This window comes from Crocuta crocuta, unplaced genomic scaffold (assembly GCF_008692635.1).
Source record: "Crocuta crocuta isolate KB4526 unplaced genomic scaffold, BGI_CrCroc_1.0 scaffold13, whole genome shotgun sequence".
NCBI classification, from domain to species: domain Eukaryota; kingdom Metazoa; phylum Chordata; class Mammalia; order Carnivora; family Hyaenidae; genus Crocuta; species Crocuta crocuta.
Genome location: NW_027530007.1, coordinates 3,382,444 through 3,401,708, shown reverse-complemented (window position 1 = coordinate 3,401,708; position 19,265 = coordinate 3,382,444). Strand labels below are relative to the sequence as shown.

At 42.3% G+C, this 19,265-nt stretch overlaps 1 protein-coding gene across 5 annotated transcripts in view; it reads right to left on the bottom strand.

Annotated features, from left to right (window-relative positions):
* Window positions 1-19,265, bottom strand: part of RERE (arginine-glutamic acid dipeptide repeats) — a 439,014-nt gene that overhangs the window by 162,406 nt on the left and 257,343 nt on the right. For all 5 annotated transcript variants that reach the window (XM_077763853.1, XM_077763852.1, XM_077763854.1 and 2 more), the window contains 2 exons: window positions 7,918-8,023; window positions 6,423-6,519 (listed from right to left, as the gene is read on the bottom strand). In XM_077763853.1, the coding sequence (XP_077619979.1) occupies window positions 6,423-6,519; window positions 7,918-8,023 (203 nt within the window). The remainder of the gene's footprint in view (window positions 1-6,422; window positions 6,520-7,917; window positions 8,024-19,265) is intronic.

The following is a 19,265-nucleotide window of genomic DNA, read 5'->3' as shown; positions in this document are numbered from 1 at the left end:
AACAAAAACCAACCCAAAAAAAAAAAAAAAAGAGAGAGAGAGAAAAATATCCTTTAAACATATGAAAAGATGCTCACACTCGGGCACTACGGAGGCCTACCCCTCGCCTGTCGCACCCGCACAACAGCACAAGAGGACTGCACACCCTACTGGGGCCACGCCACAGGGGCCGCACGGGGTATCTCTGTGGAGGAAAACCACCCATGCGTTAGCCTTTCAACCCAGCAATCTGTCTCGGGCAAATCCACCCAGAGAGTCACACCCGANCACATGGCGCCGGAAGAGAGGGTGACGGGCTCCCCCGGTGGACACGGAGCAGTGGCTAGGACGCCGCCGGGCACACACGCGAGCACAGAGAGAACTGCAGCAGCCGCTGCTCATACAAGAAAGAAGAGGCTATAAGAAAACAGACACGTATTTGCTCATCCGCACGGTTGCCAGCGCGGGAAGGACAAAGTAAGAGGTAAAGCGAGCAGCGAGCAGCAGCGACAGCAGGCGGGAGGGAAAGAAGTGGGGAATGGGTCCGTGTGAGAGCGCTGGAAGCCACGGCTCCATCTGCAGCCCCGACCCCTAGAACCACAGGCATCGTCCGCATGCGCTCACGTACCCGAAAATTGACAAGGGTCCCTATGGACCAGAGGGAACCAAAAGTGGAGCGCTGCCTGACACTGAACCTGACTGTACTGCAGACAGAGAACACAGCCACACTCAGAAGGCACGAAAGAGCAGCACAGACCCAAACAGCTTTGGACGACAGTGTCTCCCAAACCCGGTAGATTATAGGGCTAAAGATGAAAATGTCGGTAAATCTGTTTCTCATAGGGACATGGGTTACAAATTCTGAAACTATGTGTATACTTGAAGTGAATAAAAATAAGTAAATATATTTTAACAATAAGAGCAGAGGTTTTCAGTGTTGAAGAAAGAAGTTGCAAAAAGAGATACAATAAAATGAATCTTGTAGCATCAGGCCGGAAGCCTGCCTTCCCTCTCTGCTCTCAGCCATGCGAGGATACAAGAAGTCGGCACTGTGCAAACCAGAAGGATCTCAGCAGAACAGGCTGGCACTCTGATCTCTGACTAATAGCCTCCAGGGCTGTCAGGAAGAGATTTCTGTTGTTTCTAAGCCACCTAGTCTGTGCTATTTTGTTACAGCAGTTTGAATGGAGTAAGAAATTAGTGAAATTCAAATACGGTCTTTGGTTCAACTGCTAATTTCCTGGTTCTGGAAACCACACTAGAGTTCCGTCAGATGTTAACACTGAGGAAGACTGGGGGAGGGACAGATGGAAACGCAGTACTCACAACTCTTCTGTGTTTTCTAAAGCAGCTCCCGATAAAAGAATTTTTAAAAGACTGAGAAGTACCCAAGGGCAGAGAGTATACTGTTCAGTTGGGTGTTCCCAGCACCTCAGAGCCCTTGCCCAGCTAGCAGCATCACGTGTTAAATGATGGATGGATGGATGGATGGAAGGAAGGAAGGAAGGAAGGAAATGACCATCAAGCTACGGTGTCTAATGAAGTAGTTAAGCATGAGTGGACAAAACAATAAAACTGCTGTAGGTCAAAGTTATGTTACATATAGAATCAACGGTAGATTAAAGCCAGGAAATGAATCCTGAAACAGTAAAACTAACTGCTCTGAGGAATTGGGACACTCATCAGGGACCCACAGGAACTAAAGGAATTGTGTAAATGCAGAGAACGGCTGGGGAACTGCGTGGAGTTCTGCATCAATCACTGTACACACAACCTTAGCTGCCCAGAACAAAGTGAAGACATCAATTAATTCAGGATGAAAAGGAGAAGATTAGGAGCCCTGCAAAGCCAGGTCAGGGTTTCCTGGCTGGGGAAGGCTCCAGAAAATTAACTCTAAAACATATTCCTAGAAGACAAATTCCTAGCCAAGATGACAGCTTGGCACATGCCCTACTGAGGACATTTTTACCCCAAGCGATTCCTTGAGGTAAGAGGCAGATAATCAGGAAGTTGGGAAGCAGCCCTTAAGTCGTTGAGACATTTATGATACTTGAGAATTCAGTTACAGGTACACAGTAAACCCGAAAATACTGTCCAGGTTACATGCTCACAGTCCGATCACAAAGCAATCTCTCTAGATCCTTTCTTTGATCATCAATAAAACATGATCCTCAGGGCGAAAAAAAAGTAACATAGCAAACAAATTGCAAGCTATAATTTTTATTTAGTGTAATAAAATTTATCTGCTTGTTCTCAGAACAGGTTTATCTGCTCATTCTCAGAGCATCTAAAGGTGGCCCCTTGAGCAAAACTCTCCCTCCCAACCTGAAGTAATCAGAATAGCCAATCCATCCAACCAAGAGGCCACAGGAAAGTGAAATAAATGGATGCTGGTAATTGTACCATCAATAACTCAGTGCAGAACTACATTTAATTTCATTTTTTCTTTTCTTCCTTTTTTGCTTTAAGAACCCAACCCAAGGGCGCCCGGGTGCCTCAGTCACTTAAGCATCCAACTTCAGCTCAGGCCATGATCTCATGGCTTGTGGCTACTAGCCCCGCGTCAGGCTCTGTGCTGACAGCTCAGAGCCTGGAGCCTGCTTCAGATTCTGTGTCTCCCACTCTCTCTGCCCTTCACCCTCTCATGCTGTCTCTCTCTCTCTCTCTCTCTCTCTCTCTCTCTCTCTCTGTCTCTAAAATAAACATTAAAAGAAAAAAAAAAAAGAACCCAATTCAGATTCAATGACTGTAAGTAAGCACTCACCATGCCACTGAGTGTGAGGTGCTCTGAGAGACTCTTTCACATCCCTTATCTGACTGGATATAGGACCAAAACATGTGCTTGGTTCAATGTTCTATCACTTAATCATGTGGCCTTGAGTAAGTTAAAAGGATGGCTCAAAAGTTAACAAACTTGACCTTGGTGACAAAACTAAGTGGCAGAGCCAGGATTCAAACTGAGGCCTTCTCGTTGTAGTCTGGTGTTTTTTTCTATTATACAAGCATGAGCCCCAAATACTTAGCTACTGGGGAGAACTCAAAAATACCGCTCTCAAGATACAAACTGCAACCATATAGCTACTGATGAATGTAATGAAGAAAAGAAACAGACAGTAGTACAAACTTAGCTGGAAAGGCAGGGGTGAGGGACAGCCAAGGCCAGACTTAAAACATGGCAGCCTAGCAGTAATGCTGAACCTCAACACAGGCCTCTGTACTGAGTGGTCCCCAGTCCCTCTGGGAGTGAATTTCATTTGGGTAAGGAAAGAGCATAACCTCATCTTACACAGAACAGGCTGCAGAGGGAGTTCTGTCTCCCTTCTGTTCCATGAGGGCTCGAGGACAAAGTGCTCCCTCCTCCTTTATCACCACGCTAGCACCAGCTTGAGACAGAAAGCGCTGCAGCATGTTCCTCCTTAGGGAATGGCATGGCAGGAGCTGCCTCAGAGTTCCTGAGTCCCAGGAATCCACTCAACTGAGCACTAGGATCTTTGACAAGAAGGGTGCTAAGCACTAACGTTGTCAGTCTTTTTCTTTCTTTCTCCTCCATGTTTTTCCACGATGTTCATTAGACCTTTTTCATGTTCCTATGGATTATTTTATTTGTCTCTTTCAAAACTAAATTTATTTTTAATTTTTTTAAATGTTTATTTATTTTTGAGAGAGAGACAGAGTGTGAACAGGGGAGGGACAGAGAGAGAAGGAAACACAGAATCCAAAGCAGGCTCCAAGCTCTGACTAATCAGCATAGAGCCTGATGCAGGGCTCGAACTCACAAGTGGCAAGATCATGACTTGAGCCAAAGTCAGATGCTTAACCAACTGAGCCACCCAGGCACCCCAAAGCTGAATTTATTTTTGGCAGAACTGCTTTATATCTATAGAGGAAGAAAAACAACTTCTTGTGGACAAATGGCAAGAAAAAACCAGAAGAAAAAACTAAAGTTTAATTTCCCCACCCCACACCATATTTTAAAATTAACCTAGTTTTGCTAAAATGAAAGGGAATAAAGACTGCTGGGGGAGGGAGGGCACTGCCATTCAGTTCTGCTTTTATGGGAGATGATGTTACAGGGAGCCTCTGCTGCTGAGAAGCCGGCAAGATTGCTAAGTAGTAATGCTAAGAACCGTACAGATGAGATCCAGAATGCAGACAAATGTCAACACAGCCACAAGTGTTTACTAAGCACCTACTAGGCCAGATCATCCAATAACTGTGGGACCATTATGATCTGGTATCTTTGGGGGAAAAAATCCAATTATCAGATTACACAGAGAGATTCTATTTGAAGCTAACAAAATCAAATTTAAGACGACAGTTATAATGAAACCACTTCATGGCCACTCCAAAGAAAATACCACAGGAAGAAAAGACTAATCCATAGGGGTTCTAGTCACATGCACAGTGAAAAGAAGATAAGGAATTACCATTAGCACCCCAGCCCTTCAGTGGCCAGGGAAGGGACAGTGACTACACAATTACACAACTCCAGAGAGTATCAGACTATAAGCCCCGCAACAGTACACTCACTAGGTCCAGCTGGAATTACGTGGGACAACTGGTTCTTCTAAAAAGGGTAAAATAGTATAAAATGATTCTAAATAGCCGCTAATAAATATTCAAGTATATTCATTTTAAGTAAATCTATCAAAACATATTGAATAACCAGAACTATGTGTCCCACATATTTATTTGGGTTTTTTTATGTTTGTTTATTTTTGAGAGAGAAAGACAAGGGTGTGAGCGGGGGAGGGGCAGAGAGAGACACACACAGAATTCAAAGCAGACTCCAGACTCCAAGCTGTCAGCACAGAGTCCGACACCAGGCTCAAACTCACAAGCTGCGAAATCATGACCTGAGCCAAAGTCAGGCGCTTAAACGAATGAGCCACCCAGGTGCCCCATCACATATTTATTTAACTTCAACTCTACATTTTTAAAAATCATTTACCTCAACCAATGACACAAGATGGAAACAGGAAGGGAGAAGCATATATATCAAGATAAAAAGAATTCCAAGATCAAGCCACGTGTCTTCGCTAACAACTTAATGGTTCCATCCATCCAACCTTCCATTAACTTGCTTCATTCAGTGTTTGAATTTAAGATTGCAAAGTCACTGCCACAAAGACATAAAAAGCTTGTGGGAACTTTGGAAGATGTTTATAAAACACCATAGGAATTCTCTAAATTTATCTAAAGTCTTGTAAAAAGCCAAATCTAACCATATTCGCTCCTTCCCCTACAGCAGGGATTAGCCAATCTGGCCCAATGCCCATTTTTATACCACCCCAGAACAAACAATAGAATAGCTTTTACATTTTTAAATGGCTAAAAAAGAAATCAAAAGGAAAGTAATATCTCCTGACATGTGGAAATTAAATGAAATTCAAATGTCAGTGTCCATAAATAAAGTGTTGCTGGCGCACAGCCACCTCATTTATTTACTTGTTGCCTAGGACTTTTGCACTACAGTGGCTGAGCTGAGGAGCTGCGAGGGAGATCACAGGAAAGATGATCTGGCCCAAAGCATTTACCCAAACCTACCCTAAAATTTGCTACTAAATTGTCTTGAAATAACCGGCTTTAGCGATATAGTTTTGCACAAGAGACTTCAGATGGTTTCACTGAATGTCATTTGAGCAACATAATGGAGAAATTATTGTATCTCATAATAGCTCAGTTAAAAGCAAGTAAATCCCTATGACTTTTTTTTCAGTTATATTCTTTAACAAAGAAAGTAGTCTTTCACTACTTTATTCTTTCTGGTAGTATTACAAAATATTACCTGTCTTACTTCCCCTACTATTTAAGATGCCCACAGTCTTCCACGTACATGCAAAATATACCAGGATGAAGGTGTGTGTGTGTATATTTGTATACACATATGGGTATGTATATATGCAAATATATATATATATAATACACACACACACACACATATCCAACGTGTGTGTGTGTGTGTGTGTGTGTGTATCACCTTTTCTTGAAAGGGACAGAAAACACCAGAAAGTGCTAAGCAGGGGCTTATGGTCACTTTTTGGCATAATTACCTAGGACTACCTGCAATGTTACCTCCTGCCTCAGAATAAAATCTTCAATATAGTCTCCCTAATTCCAAGCTTTCTGGTAGAAAATTCTTCATACATACAATAAATTAAAAGAATAATAAAGAAACAGAGATATAAAACTACAGAGACGACATAAAAAAAAAAAAATTTTTTTTTCCCCACAGAGATTAGTGAAGATACAGGTAACCTCTGAAATCCCAATAATCCACAAGTTAACACTGGAGTGCTGGGTGTACTAACCTGCACTGAGACCACAGGAGTAGTCCGATTAATATCATGCTTATCAAAAGAGACCCGGATAGCTTAGGCCGCTCTAGCCCCCACGCTCGGTGACCGCCCCTTCGCACCACAGACTGTGTCCATGGCACTCACCTGAGGGCAGCAGCATGGTAGGTGTCAACGTAGTCAGAAATGAAGAGCTCCCGGTTCTTGATGACTGGGTCTGTAATGACAAGTTCTCTTCCAGAGTCTGCCAAAATAATTAATTGAGAGGATATTAAAATTGAGCCTCCCAAAACAGTCAGGAAAATTTTTGCAAACTTTTTCTTTCAGGTTCACCTCCCACTAAAGAAAGTACAATAAGTAAGCAGGTCTGGTCAGGAGGAAGGATGCATGGCGGGAAGAACAAGAAGCAAGTACCCTGCTGGATGTGTTTTACACCCTTACTAAACCCTCCCACCCCAGTTTGCTGAAATGCATTAAGCAATTAATGAAAAAAGAAGAAAAAAAGAAAAAACAACGATCACATTTTAGCAAACTTGTAAACCACTGAAATATTTAGGGATCCTGTTTATTTTATATTTTTGTTGCTAAATTTTCCAGGACGGGGTGAAATTGCACTGTTTCTATAGAAAAAGAACAACCAAGTTATTATTTATAATTAGGAACCATAATTTAACTGCTTTAACAGAAATTCTATAGTTTCAAAGAAGACAAAACTAGTGAGCTCTGAAAGAACATCATTCTTCGAAACGGTCTATGCTTCGCCGACTCAAAACCTATCACCAGAGGCAGCGAGGACACGCGGGAAGGGAAGAGTCGAGGCAGCAGGGCTAATAACCAAGCGACATCCAGCCTGGCCAGGCCGCTGAGAAGACTCGTCGCCTTGGCAACGCCGTGAGCATCTCTGTGCCTCGATTTCCTCACCTGACAGTGGAGAGTGACAGATTCCAACTCATATTATTAATGGGTAACAAATGTGAATCAGCTAAGTGTGAGGCCCAGCACTCGAAAAATCAGTAAAAGGCATGATTATACACTTGAACAAATGCAATATACATTTTACGTGCATATCTCACATGTCAATAAAGTTACTGGGCAGAAACTACAATACCAGAGCAAGAAAAAATAAAAGACACTCTGAACTACCTTCCTGATTATTCTGAAAGTCAAGATGCAAACTGAATTCAAACCCCTCAGGAAAGCTATGCTTTCAAAACTGAAGTTCACAGCCCTGGATGCAGAGAAGTTGAATCATAGAGATTATTGAAATGGAGAAAAGAAATAAAATGGAATCCTGATGTTTTAAGTATTATTAGTTCATCATTTGGGGAGGAAAAGGAATTTTAAAAATGAAATTACTGTTATTTCCAAAGAAGACCTATCTCTAGTCCAAGTTTAAGGGGACGACGTTATTGGCACATCTCTCTGGTTGTCTGGGCGGGGGGGATGGGGGTGAAGACAAAAATAATGAAAGAACTTAGCAAAAATAAGTAAATAAATAAACATTCCAGTAATGCCCTCGGTTATGAAAAGCTTTTTTAGAGAAAGTTTTTCAGAGTGGTTATCTCCATTTAATGAATGTTTCAAGAAGTAACCTTGTCCAAAGCTAAGAAAATTAAGAATCAAATCAGAAGGACTTACTTACCATTTTCATTATGCCGATCCTGAACCAAATGCTGGTACACAGAATCTGGAACTTCAGACTGACGGTAGTACCATTTGACGTTCATGAGTAGATGGTCCCTCTTACTCTGAAAAGGAAAATCTAACAGCATTAGGAACAGGATTTCAGGTGCCCACAGCTGTACACCATACCCATGATCAAAAGCCCCTGTAAACAGGTGGAGAGACAGACAGGGAGACTCACAATTACCACCAGGGCCACAAAAATACAGACGTCAAGGATATCAAGTCAAAGTTATTTTTACTCCCACCCTTAGCACCCCTCTGACCCTAGCGCTCAAAACCTTATTCCAGGAAACCAAAGGAGATCAAACTTGAACCCAGGTTGATTAATTCAATCAATATTTTTATTTAGCATTAACTATATAGAACTACGTGAATACATCCTTCTTCTATCTTAATTCTTAATCATCTCGGTAAATATTTATAAACTGCATCAGCACAGTGTCAGCACAGGGCAGTAAGTTAGAAAACCTCACCCCACAAGGCCTGGCACAAAGTCATCCCTCCAAGGTATGCGAGTCACCCAGACTAATTCCGTCCCCGTCCACATTACTGCCACCAGGCAAACTAACAGAGAACGATGGGTGGTGGTGAAGACACCAGGAGCCTGTGCAACACAGACCTTATCTTAATTATCTTCAAATTTCCAGAGAACAGAACAATTTGTACATAAATATTTGTGAATAATAGTTCTATGACGATAAGGGGCCCCTAAATGTTTGTGGGACATGTAACCATATTATCCCCAGAAGTTAATTTTGTTCCTAGTTCATTCAAAGCACCAAGAATGAAACACTGCCCTTCGATTTGAAGACCGTGGGACTACAGCCTGAGGGAGACGGTCCTGGTACACCGGGTCGTGAGACCTCTGAACGTGGCAGTGCACCAAGGCTTCCCATGGCCTCAGAAAGTAATTCCTACCCCAGGTGAGGGCCTTAAGAGACCTCCCCTCCTCCTCCTAGCAGCGTCTACCTTCCATCACAAGTCAGCAGGTGAGTCAGAAATGAAAGAGAACTAAAATTTGAGACATGCTTCATGTTTATGAAGGAGATGACTAAGTCCTAAAATATGTCAAAGGAGCCTCTTTAATGAAGTAAGATGCTTTCTGCTTAAGTAAGAGGTATGTATATAGTNGGGGGGGGGGGGGACCCACACACAAAAACACAAAAACACAAGAAACCTTTACTGAAATACTTAAGGCAGAATAATGACCAGAAAGAAAAGCACTGCCAAAGTCTTGATGAACTGGAGTCTGAAGAAGCACTAATCCAAAGGAAGTATCACAAACACCAAGATTCCTACTGTATAATTAACTGTGTCAAATAGGTCTACAAAAATAGGGCATCGTTACTGGTTTGAAAAAAAGACAGTATAGAAAGAATGAGTATTTTTTAGTTTTTATCCATTTTGCACTTTTATATTCTATACTGTTTATATTGAAGGTGGGAAAATGAGCATGAATCAATACTTTCGGTAAAAAAGAATAAATGTCACATACAAGAGTTTATCCGCAAGAGAAATTACTCCCTGCAGAGGATTATGGAAGAGGCAACATCTGACCCAGGGGAAAATGGGAAAGATCTCAACGGAGTCTTTCCAGGCAAAGGAGGAGATCTGGGGAGGAGACAAGGTCAGAGAACGGACAGAGGAAGCACAGGATGCGTCCCAGCGGCCCACGCACATGCAGTACAGGACAGCCCCCTGCGTGGTCCTGAGGGACTCGGACTCTGACTGCAGCATGGCCGTCAGTGGGTTTCTCTCTGAACAAGCAAGGTCCTCTCTGTCTCTTGCTGGCTGAGCACACAGGCAGTGAAGGACAACACACCGGGTCACAGGAGAGCACGGCTTCCTCCCGGGGCCCGGCCATAAACAGCAGGGCCAGGATGACGGCATCTTCACAGAAAGGGACGAAGCAGGGGAGGGTGAGATCTGTCTGGAGCTACTCAAGGATAAACTCAGGCTAATGCACGCATACAGGGCTCCTTGCCCTCAGCATTACGGACATTTGGTCCAGGGAAGGCTGTCGTGGGCACCTATCCTGTGCACTGCTTGATATTTGGCGGCACCCTGGCCTCCAAACACTAAATGCCAGTGGCACCCCTCCCTCGTTGTAATAAGCTATAAAAATATCTCCAACACATTGCCAAATGTCCCGAGGGGACAAAATTACTCCCCCATGGAAAACCAATGGTCTGAAAATTTCCTTTTTAAGGAAAGCTAAACCAGAATGGTGACCAAAAAAGCCTGGTTTAAGCACTACCGGATGGGGAACACGGAATAGGTTAAGAACACAGGGAAGTCTGTCACAAGCTGGGCTCAAATCCCCTCTCCGCCACTTCCCAGCTATATGACTCTGGGCGTGTTAATGCTATTCTGAGTCTGCTTTTCTGTAAAGCGGGAACATGGAGCCCTATTAAAGGACTACTGAAAGAATGAGGACGGACTCACACCTGACCTGAGTAGGCGCTCCAGAGACTTCTGGTTTCTGCTGGGAGGTAACTATCATCAGTGCTTCACAGAAGAATTTCAAGAACTCTGCTCAGAACTGTAGGAGCTATTTCTTCACCAGAATATGGTTTCTTTCACAATGACCATGCTCTCCAGTCCTTTAGCCACTACGGACGCCTCAATGCTCACGGTAATGAACTACTTAACGGGGCTCAAAGGAATTCAGATCTACTAGCAGTGTTAGCAACTATGTTCTGAAATCTATGCTTCTATGCATTTCTTTAACACATCTAAGACATCTGAAAACCTGAAGGGCAACCGAAGTAAGCTTTTAAAGGCATCATAACTGGCAATCAGACATGTCTATTTTTCAGAACCAAGCCAATGATTCTGGTGGCCTTCTGAAGTATAAGATCTGTATTAACTCCTGAGCCTGGTACACTTAATGACCACACGCATACGCGCGCGCGTACACACACACACTGCTCTGGTATATTTGTACCTAGACTTAATGACTCCTAATATGAGACATATTAACAAAGGCAGCTAAAACCCTGCTGGATTTCCTGGTGCAGTACTACCTAATGACCAGGGAGTGGCAGCATTGTGTCAAAAAAAAAAAAAGCCTCCAGAATCTTAATTCTGGATACAACACAAGGTAGATTCACAGTTAACAAAAGTTCTAAACAAATGTAAGTAGCTATAATAGACATAATCGTCCTAAATAGGCCAGGAAGTTAACGATTAAATAGCTATAGGGAAGCAGTATGTCATTTTAGAGGGTACTAGACTAAAAGTAATCCAGGCTTCTAGTCCTGTCTGCAATCACTTAGTCAGCTGGGGGCAATTTTAGTGGAGTCACCTGGCCATCTGACAAATGAAGGGAGAGAAGGAGATGATTTCTAGGGTCACATTCCATTTTATATACTTTGTACCTGGACAGAACCAGTAGATAAAGTGGCTGGGAGAGTCCCTCCTGGTATCTCTACATCAATGTAATGGCATCGGCTAACACCACCAGACTAGAGAGGTTTTTACTAATTACAATGCCACACAGAAGCTGCTGTGCACTGAGGAACAGCAAAGGGGAACCGAGCACACCCCCTCTACCAGTAAAAGCTCCCAAGGCCACCTCACACACACAGGTGTGGCCCAAACATTAACCACGGGAAATCTTCATGTTCTTCCCACTATTCATTAGAAAAAGATTTCTGCTTAGAATCACAGAAAACTGAAAGCAAAAGTGACTTTAGAGATCATTTGATTTAGCCCAAATCACAGAGGTCAAGGCCTCACAACTTACTTGGGCAAATGACCTCCAAGCCTCACTTCTGTCATATGTGACATGACGGGAAACAGCAGCCTGCACTGCACTCGGCTGTGACGAGCAGATAACAAAGCAAGAGCAGCGTGAACTGGCTCTCAGTAAATGTTGGGCAGGGGGCGCCTGGGGGCTCAGTGAGTTAAGTGTCTGACTCTTGATTTTGGCTCAGGTCACCATCTCACGGTTTATGAGCCTGAGCCCCGCGTTGGGCTTTGTGCTGACAGCGAGCATGCAAGGGTGGGCACGCTCAAAAGTAAAACTTTGAAACAATAAAAAATAATAAATGTTGGGTGTTACTACCACAGTTTTACAGAAGACAGGAGCCAAGCTATAAGTGGTTACCTATATATGTTGTTTTTTTTTCAGATTCAAATTAAGCTAGTAATAGCAACACAAAAATAAATCATGTAGCACATTAGGGGAGAAGGACCTCTACTTTTGCAACAATTTGAGAAGCATATCAAGTATTTCTAACAAACACGCCTCATTACCAACTAGTGGTAGAATTGTACAATTCCATAAAGGTCAAAGTGCTTATAAACGACACATTTTAAACAGAATGCTGAGTAAAGAGGGAACTGGGGAGAAGCCTCCCCTGTGAAGGCACCCTGGGGTCTATTTCTGAATACACAGAGGAGTTTACTGGGAAGTAAATTATTTCCCACCACTTTATCTTTAGAGAGAGATCTGCCTGATTACAAGTAACAGGAAGCACCAGCCCTAAGGAAAAAATAACCACCCAGAAGCATATCCAATGTGCTCACAGTAAGGTTTCACTGTAGGCACTGTGCACACAAGGAGAGTAGCTGATTCTGGATTCTTCCACATCACCGGCCTGGATTTCTCTGGAGGGATGTACATAAATTTAAGGAAACCGTTTAATTGAGGACAAAACCCGTCCCCACCTGGGTTTAGAAAAAAGACCAACAGCCTAGTGGGTGTTTGGGAGCAGAACAGGAGTCTTTCTAGAACTGTCAGACAATGGGGGCGCCTGGGTGGCTTNGTAGGATGGGGGGGGGGGGTAGGGATGAGGGGAAAGGGAAGGCGAAGAGGAGGCTGCTGCTGAAGGGACACTGGTTCATCTTATCGGCAGTACACAACCCGACCATCCTATATAAATTCAAGATCCAAGACCCAGAAGTAAATTTCTCTTCCTAGAGCTCTTCCATGGTTATTAATACAGTACTTTCACTGATTAAACAGCCAATCTGAGTCTTTCCTAGGACCAGTCTTGATATCATCTGAAAAAAAACATTTTAACACAAGGAAAAAATAAAAGGAGTGGGGAGATAGAGGTGGGGGAGTGGCTGGAGTTCATAAATGACCAACAGGGCAAGTTGGAGACTCCTGTATACAGTATGAGGAGGCCTCCGACCCCAGATGGGAACAACAGTGATTTTGAATCCAGTTGCATTATGCAAGGAGAGCGTCTCTGCCCCCGCGTCACCTACAAGCTCCTGGCAGATCCCACCAGGGCACCCTCCAGACAAGCGAACCAAGATATAAAGATGAATATCATCAAATAAACAAGTCTGCAAAATCAACAATCTGCTAGAGATAATAATTGGGAATTTCCTTCAAATTTTAACTGCTTTGTTCTTGAGAGCTTGGATTTCAAATACAGAAGATCTAAATTCCGAGTCAGATGAAATCAAACCAAAATTCTTATTTTCTAAAGCCAAAGCAGCCAATCAGGATTTTCCACAAATCTGGGAAGTAGAACTGGCTAATATTTGTATACTAGATGGCTTAAAAAATACCTTTTAAAGAAGCTACTCATGCATTTCCACAACATGGTGATAACAAGGTTAAGAGTTATGTGAATACTACAGGTTTAATGTATAATTCAGGTATATCTACGCAAACAACTGGAGTCAGGACACAAAGCCAGCAGCGTGAGGGGACGTGGTCCACCAGGCATAACGGCCGCCCTTCCAGCGTTCTACACGCCCCGCTGAAAGTGGCATCACGATCCTGCTGCGTCCACCTCCGCCTACAAGGTGGAAACACCGCCCTCAAAAGACCTGGGGAACCCAGTCTTACTAGCAGGCTCGAATCATTCCTGACTCTGAGGGAGGGAAGAAGGAACAACGTGGTCAAGGCTTACAGTTCTTCTTCAAGGCCAAAGATAAATCCAGATATATGTACAGAAGAATCCAATCTAAAGATAAGCTTTCTGTATCAGAGGATTGTATCAACTTTGTAGATAACACCGGAACTGAGATCAATCAACATGAAATCAAGTAGGAAAGATCTTATAATATTTCAAGTCACTGCTCTGCTACCAATGAGACACTAGGGAGGTAACATTTTCTCTACTTTTATCTAAATGGCTACTAAATAGCCATCACAGCTCAAAGTGCCATGAAAGAGTTCTAGAAAAACCTAACAGGTGACACCAAGGAAGGCTTGGCCATCAAGGTCCACCCATTTCAGAGTTCTGCTCTGTCATGGGTACCAGGAGAGAAAGCCAAAACACGGACTCCAGAGTCTTGTTCTCAAAAGAAAAGAAAGAGCTTTGAGTATCTCTTCCTCCAGCGATCATATACAAATCTCCCAAATGTACGACATTAAATATTTTATTTTCGTTTTTTGAGAGAGCAGTGTAAGGGCAAGTAAATATCTTACTGCTCTTGAGTAAACAAAATATCCATTCTATTTGTCTTAAGATGCTCTTCTTCCAACTTTCTGAGATGTATTTAAGTGTGCAAGTGGGCCTGAAGGTGAGGGATCCAAACCTACAGGAGTCATGCTCTACATCCTCCACCCAGTAAGGACTGGGCATATGTCCCTTCTGGTGGCCATACCACTTGAGTTTCATAGTCCTGATTAGTGGAGTCATTGTTAAAATTTTATGTGTCAACTGGACTGCACTAAGGGATGTCCAAACAGCTGGTAAAACATTTCTGGGTGTATCCATTAGGGTGTTTCTTTCTTAATTTTTTTTTAATGTTTTATTTATTTCTAAGAGAGAGAGAGACAGTGTGAGCAGGGGAGGGTCAGAGAGAGAGGGAGACACAGAATCTGAAACAGGCTCCAGGCTGTGAGCTAGCTGTCAGCACAGAGCCCGACACGGGGCTTGTACCCACGAACCGTGAGATCATGACCTGAGCCGAAGTCAGATGCTTAACCAACTGAGCCACCCAGGTGACCCCCATGAGAGTATCTCTGGGAGAGATTAGAATTTTATTCAGTAGGCTGAGTAAATAGATCTGACTTCACCCATGTGGGCAGGCTTCACTCAATCTCTTTGGGGCCAAAAGTAACAAAAAGGAGATGGCAAGACATATAACTCTCTTTTCCTGAGCTGGGACATTCATCTTTTCCTACCATCAGACATCAGCGCTCCTGGTTCTTAGGCCTTCGAATTCTGGGACTTATCCCAGTGACCCCTGGTTCTCAGGCTTTTAGCTTCCAACTGGGAGTTACAGCACTGGCTCCATGCTTACCAGGCCCGTGAACCTGTACTAAGTAGACCACCTGCTTTCCTAGCTCTCTATCTTGCAGATACCAAATTATGGGACTTCTCCGTCTCCACAACCCCATGAGACAATTCCTATGGTACATATACGCTACGTATTTCACCTAATGGTTCTGTTTCTCTGGGGAATCCCTAACACAAGTAGCTACTTAACATTTATTGGCATTTCCAAATGGACAGAACTTGGAACTACCAGGTGTCTACTGAGAACTAGCATAATGAATTCTTTCTTTCAAGATAAATGCAGATAAAAGAAATAGAGAAACAAGCATATCCACTGGACTAAGGTGCTAACTGGCTGCAGGCAACAGAATCATGGTTACAAGCGTATTTTCCAAACCTGTGGCACTCAATTCAAAACACTGTTTTCACGAAATTGCATCAGCATCTGGATCCTGTAAGAGACTGAAGTCACCTTCGATCAGATGAATCCGGTGAAGCAAGAAGGTGGAACTCTGGGAGCACACACGACTTTTCACAGTGTTTACAACCATCCTGTGCAAATACCTGGTTATGTACACACTCCCAGAAAGATGATGCAGTTACAATTGTGCTGAAACTCAGGCTCTGCTCATCAGAAGTCATTTTCAAAAACCACTATTTCTTGATGATGTCTTATTTAACAAACTTTTGTCTTTTCGTTAATTATGTTTATAGTTCAATGTGGACAAAAGTCAGTCAGTATTTTGGTAGGACCAAAGGGTACGTGAAAACGAGATTCTCGCAACCACGAACTATAAAATCCAAGCTTACAAAGGCATTTTCTGCCCAGGCCCACACTGTGCAAGAACAATGCCAAGTTCAGACAGCAGATTCCCTTCTTTGCCATGGAGGGACCAAAACTGAGCACACGTGCATCCTTGGAAAACTACTTCTTGGCCTTCCTCGTAAGACAGGAGGTGAAGGTGCCAGGTAACCTCCGCTGTCCTTGCTCTCTTAAAGTAAATAACAAGTTCATATCACATATACATGAAAAAGCTATACTTAAAGGGAGCCTTCACACACCAGCACAGATACACCAAGCTAAAGGGCACTCCTGTAATTTACCACATGTATCCCAAACATTATCCTGACAAAAATACTAAGTGTCAGATCCAGGACTGAGAAGGTCTCAAGTTTGGGTTGATGGGCCAAGTTAGGAAGATGAAATATCACAGATAAATTAGGACTCCATACTCAGATCCCCAACGTCTGCTGTCCAAACCCAAAATAAGTTCCTTCCTAAAAGCCTGTGCTCTGTTTCCAGCAGCTATGGTTCTATCAGATAAATTTACAAACACAAATTTTCTATTTGGCTACAAATATTTCCACCATGAGGCAGGGTAAATAGGCAGCAGCATAAGAAACTGCCAAATTGCCTTCAATCCACACTAACTGGAATTAAACAGTTCAGTGCATTTCCTTTTTGAAAAACAGTACAAAGTGTGACATCTTTGCAATACTTTGGCTGTTGCCCTGGTGATGGTGGTAACCACAGCCGCAATTCCACTCACTCCGGGGATTTACTCACTTCTCTTAAGTGACATAGCTAGAAAAGTTAGGGAGCTCTACCACAAACCAACAATGGGGTCAGATGGTACAGTAGTGAAAAAGGAGTTAAAGAAGGGGAAAAACCTGGGCTACAGGCTTCCAAAAATTCTCTAGAAGTTTCACAAGTGAAACTGAAATGATCACATTATTTTTTAAAATAAAAATTACTAACTGATGAGTAAAGACACATCACACAGACTTTGCTATTAAAAAGTGATGCTGGGGGTGCCTGGGTGGCTCAGTCAGTTAAGTGTCCAATTCCCGATTTCGGCTCAGGTTCACATTTTGTGAGATCAAGTCCCGCACTGGGCTCTGTGCTAACAGTGCAGAACCTGCTTGGGATTCTCTCTCTCCCTTCTCCCCCCTTCTCTCTGCCCTCCCCTGCTTGCAGACACTTGCTCTCTATTTCTCAAAATGAATAAACTTTAAAGAAAAAAGTGTTTTTTAAAAAAATATGCTGAAGTATCTTGAAAAGATCTCACTGACTCAATAAATGCTTTATAAAAAGTGTTTCTCAACTTGTTAGACTCAGGATTCCCTACGCTCTTCAAAATTATTGAGAAGTTCAAAGAACTTTTATTTATGTGGACTATGTCTTATTAGTACTTACTATATTGGAAAATAAAAATAAGATTTTTTGAGATTTTTTTACTAATTCTTTTAGTAATAACAATAATGTTAACATTAACATAAATAATCATTAACAAACTAAAAATTTAATTTTTTAAAGTTTGTTTATTTTGAGAGGGACAGACAGCATGAGTGGAGGAGGCACATACAGAGAGGGAGAGAGGAAATCCCAAATAGGCTTCACACTGTCAGCATGGAGCCCAAAATGGGGCTCAATCCCACAAACCGCGAGATCATGACCTGAGCCAAAATCAAGAGTCAGATGCCATCGCAACCAACTGAGCCAACCAACGAAAAATCTTAAACAAAATTTAGGAAACAAGTAATACTTACATTTCAATAAATCTCTTATGCATGGCCTAAGGAAACAGATCCTCGTATCAGATGCTACAATCAATCTACTGAGTTATTACATATCATTTAGCCGTTGTAAAACACCACTGTACATTCATGATAGGAGAATGAAAAAGGCAAATGATGCCTTAGCGTAATTATGAAAACAGTCTGCACACCCACGGGCCGAACTTAAGAACAGCTGCTCTATGGGATGAAGTGAATATGCTACAGAAATGGTCCCCGAGGTCTTCCCTCTTTGACCCTGCTGGTTTACACGGCATCAGCAAGCATGCTCCCCAGACAGAACCAGGGCTGAAAATGTGAAGGCACACATTCATTTAGAAGATAATATTAAAATATAGAAGACTGTACTTTTATTTATACAGTCAGGCTTCTTGGTGGTGGGCAGGAAGCTAAACTCTTGTTAAAGGAAAGGAAATCTAGACAAGAAGCCTCTCATTTTAGTTAAAAGTGTTCTTTCTAAAATTTGAACTCATTCTGTCAAGAAATATTTAAAGCTTGATCAAACAAGAATATACAGATGTTGTATACAAGATAAATAAAATAAAACAAAATAAAATAAAATAAAATAAAATGTGTACTTTGAAAAGCCGGTGCACCTGTGTGCAGAAGCTAAGGGCTGGATAACGTTCTGTGGCAATCTGAGATTCTAGGCACGTGTGGCCATTTCAAGTGTTACTGCTTCCTGAAAAAACTAGCAACATGAAGCAACAGTAACTTTTAAGAAGAGAAAAATAGGGGCGCCTGGGTGGCTCACTCAGTTAAGACTCTGACTTCTCAGGTCATGATCTCGTGGTTCGTGGGTTCGAGCCCCGTGTCAGGCTCTGTGCGGAGAGCTCAGAGCCTGGAGCCTGTTTCGGATTCTGTATCTCCCTCTCTCTCTGACCCTCTCCTGCTCACACTCTCTCGCTCTCTCTCAGAGATAAAGAAAAATTAAAGAAAAGAAAAGAAAAATAAAGGACTTTTAGTTTACAACACCATCTCGAAGCAGTAGCTTTTATAAAGACAGACTTCCTTAGTTCATGTGAATCCAGCAACAGTCCTCTCTCTCTAGGTAGTCTTTTTGTACCACTGCTTTCTTAATTAAAGTACAAAACTACAGAGCTGGTAACACAGTAAGATAAAACACCTTTTAGCAACACAAAGATGTTTAGAATTATTTGTATTTTCAAAGAGTACTAATATAGGCTTAGAAATCATTATTGATGTAAATAAAGTCAGCCTGTATGACAGCAGAAACCCACTTTTCAACTTGCCAGTAAGCAAATTCAAATAGTTTGGTTTAAAAAAAGAAAAGGAAAAATCAGTAGGAACCTTGAGAATTTTTCTATTTCATATTATGTGAACCAGTCTAACTTGTCCTAAATATCTTATTTATTCTTCTCTCCTTTTGACTTAAAACCAAAACAAAGACTGTAACCTTTAATACCTGTTAGTCTATTTATAACTGTTCCATCTACAACCATTTTTCTAATACAAACATGCCCTGATAGCTTATCTCAGTCCACATGCCAGACAACAAAGGCCCACTGGCCTG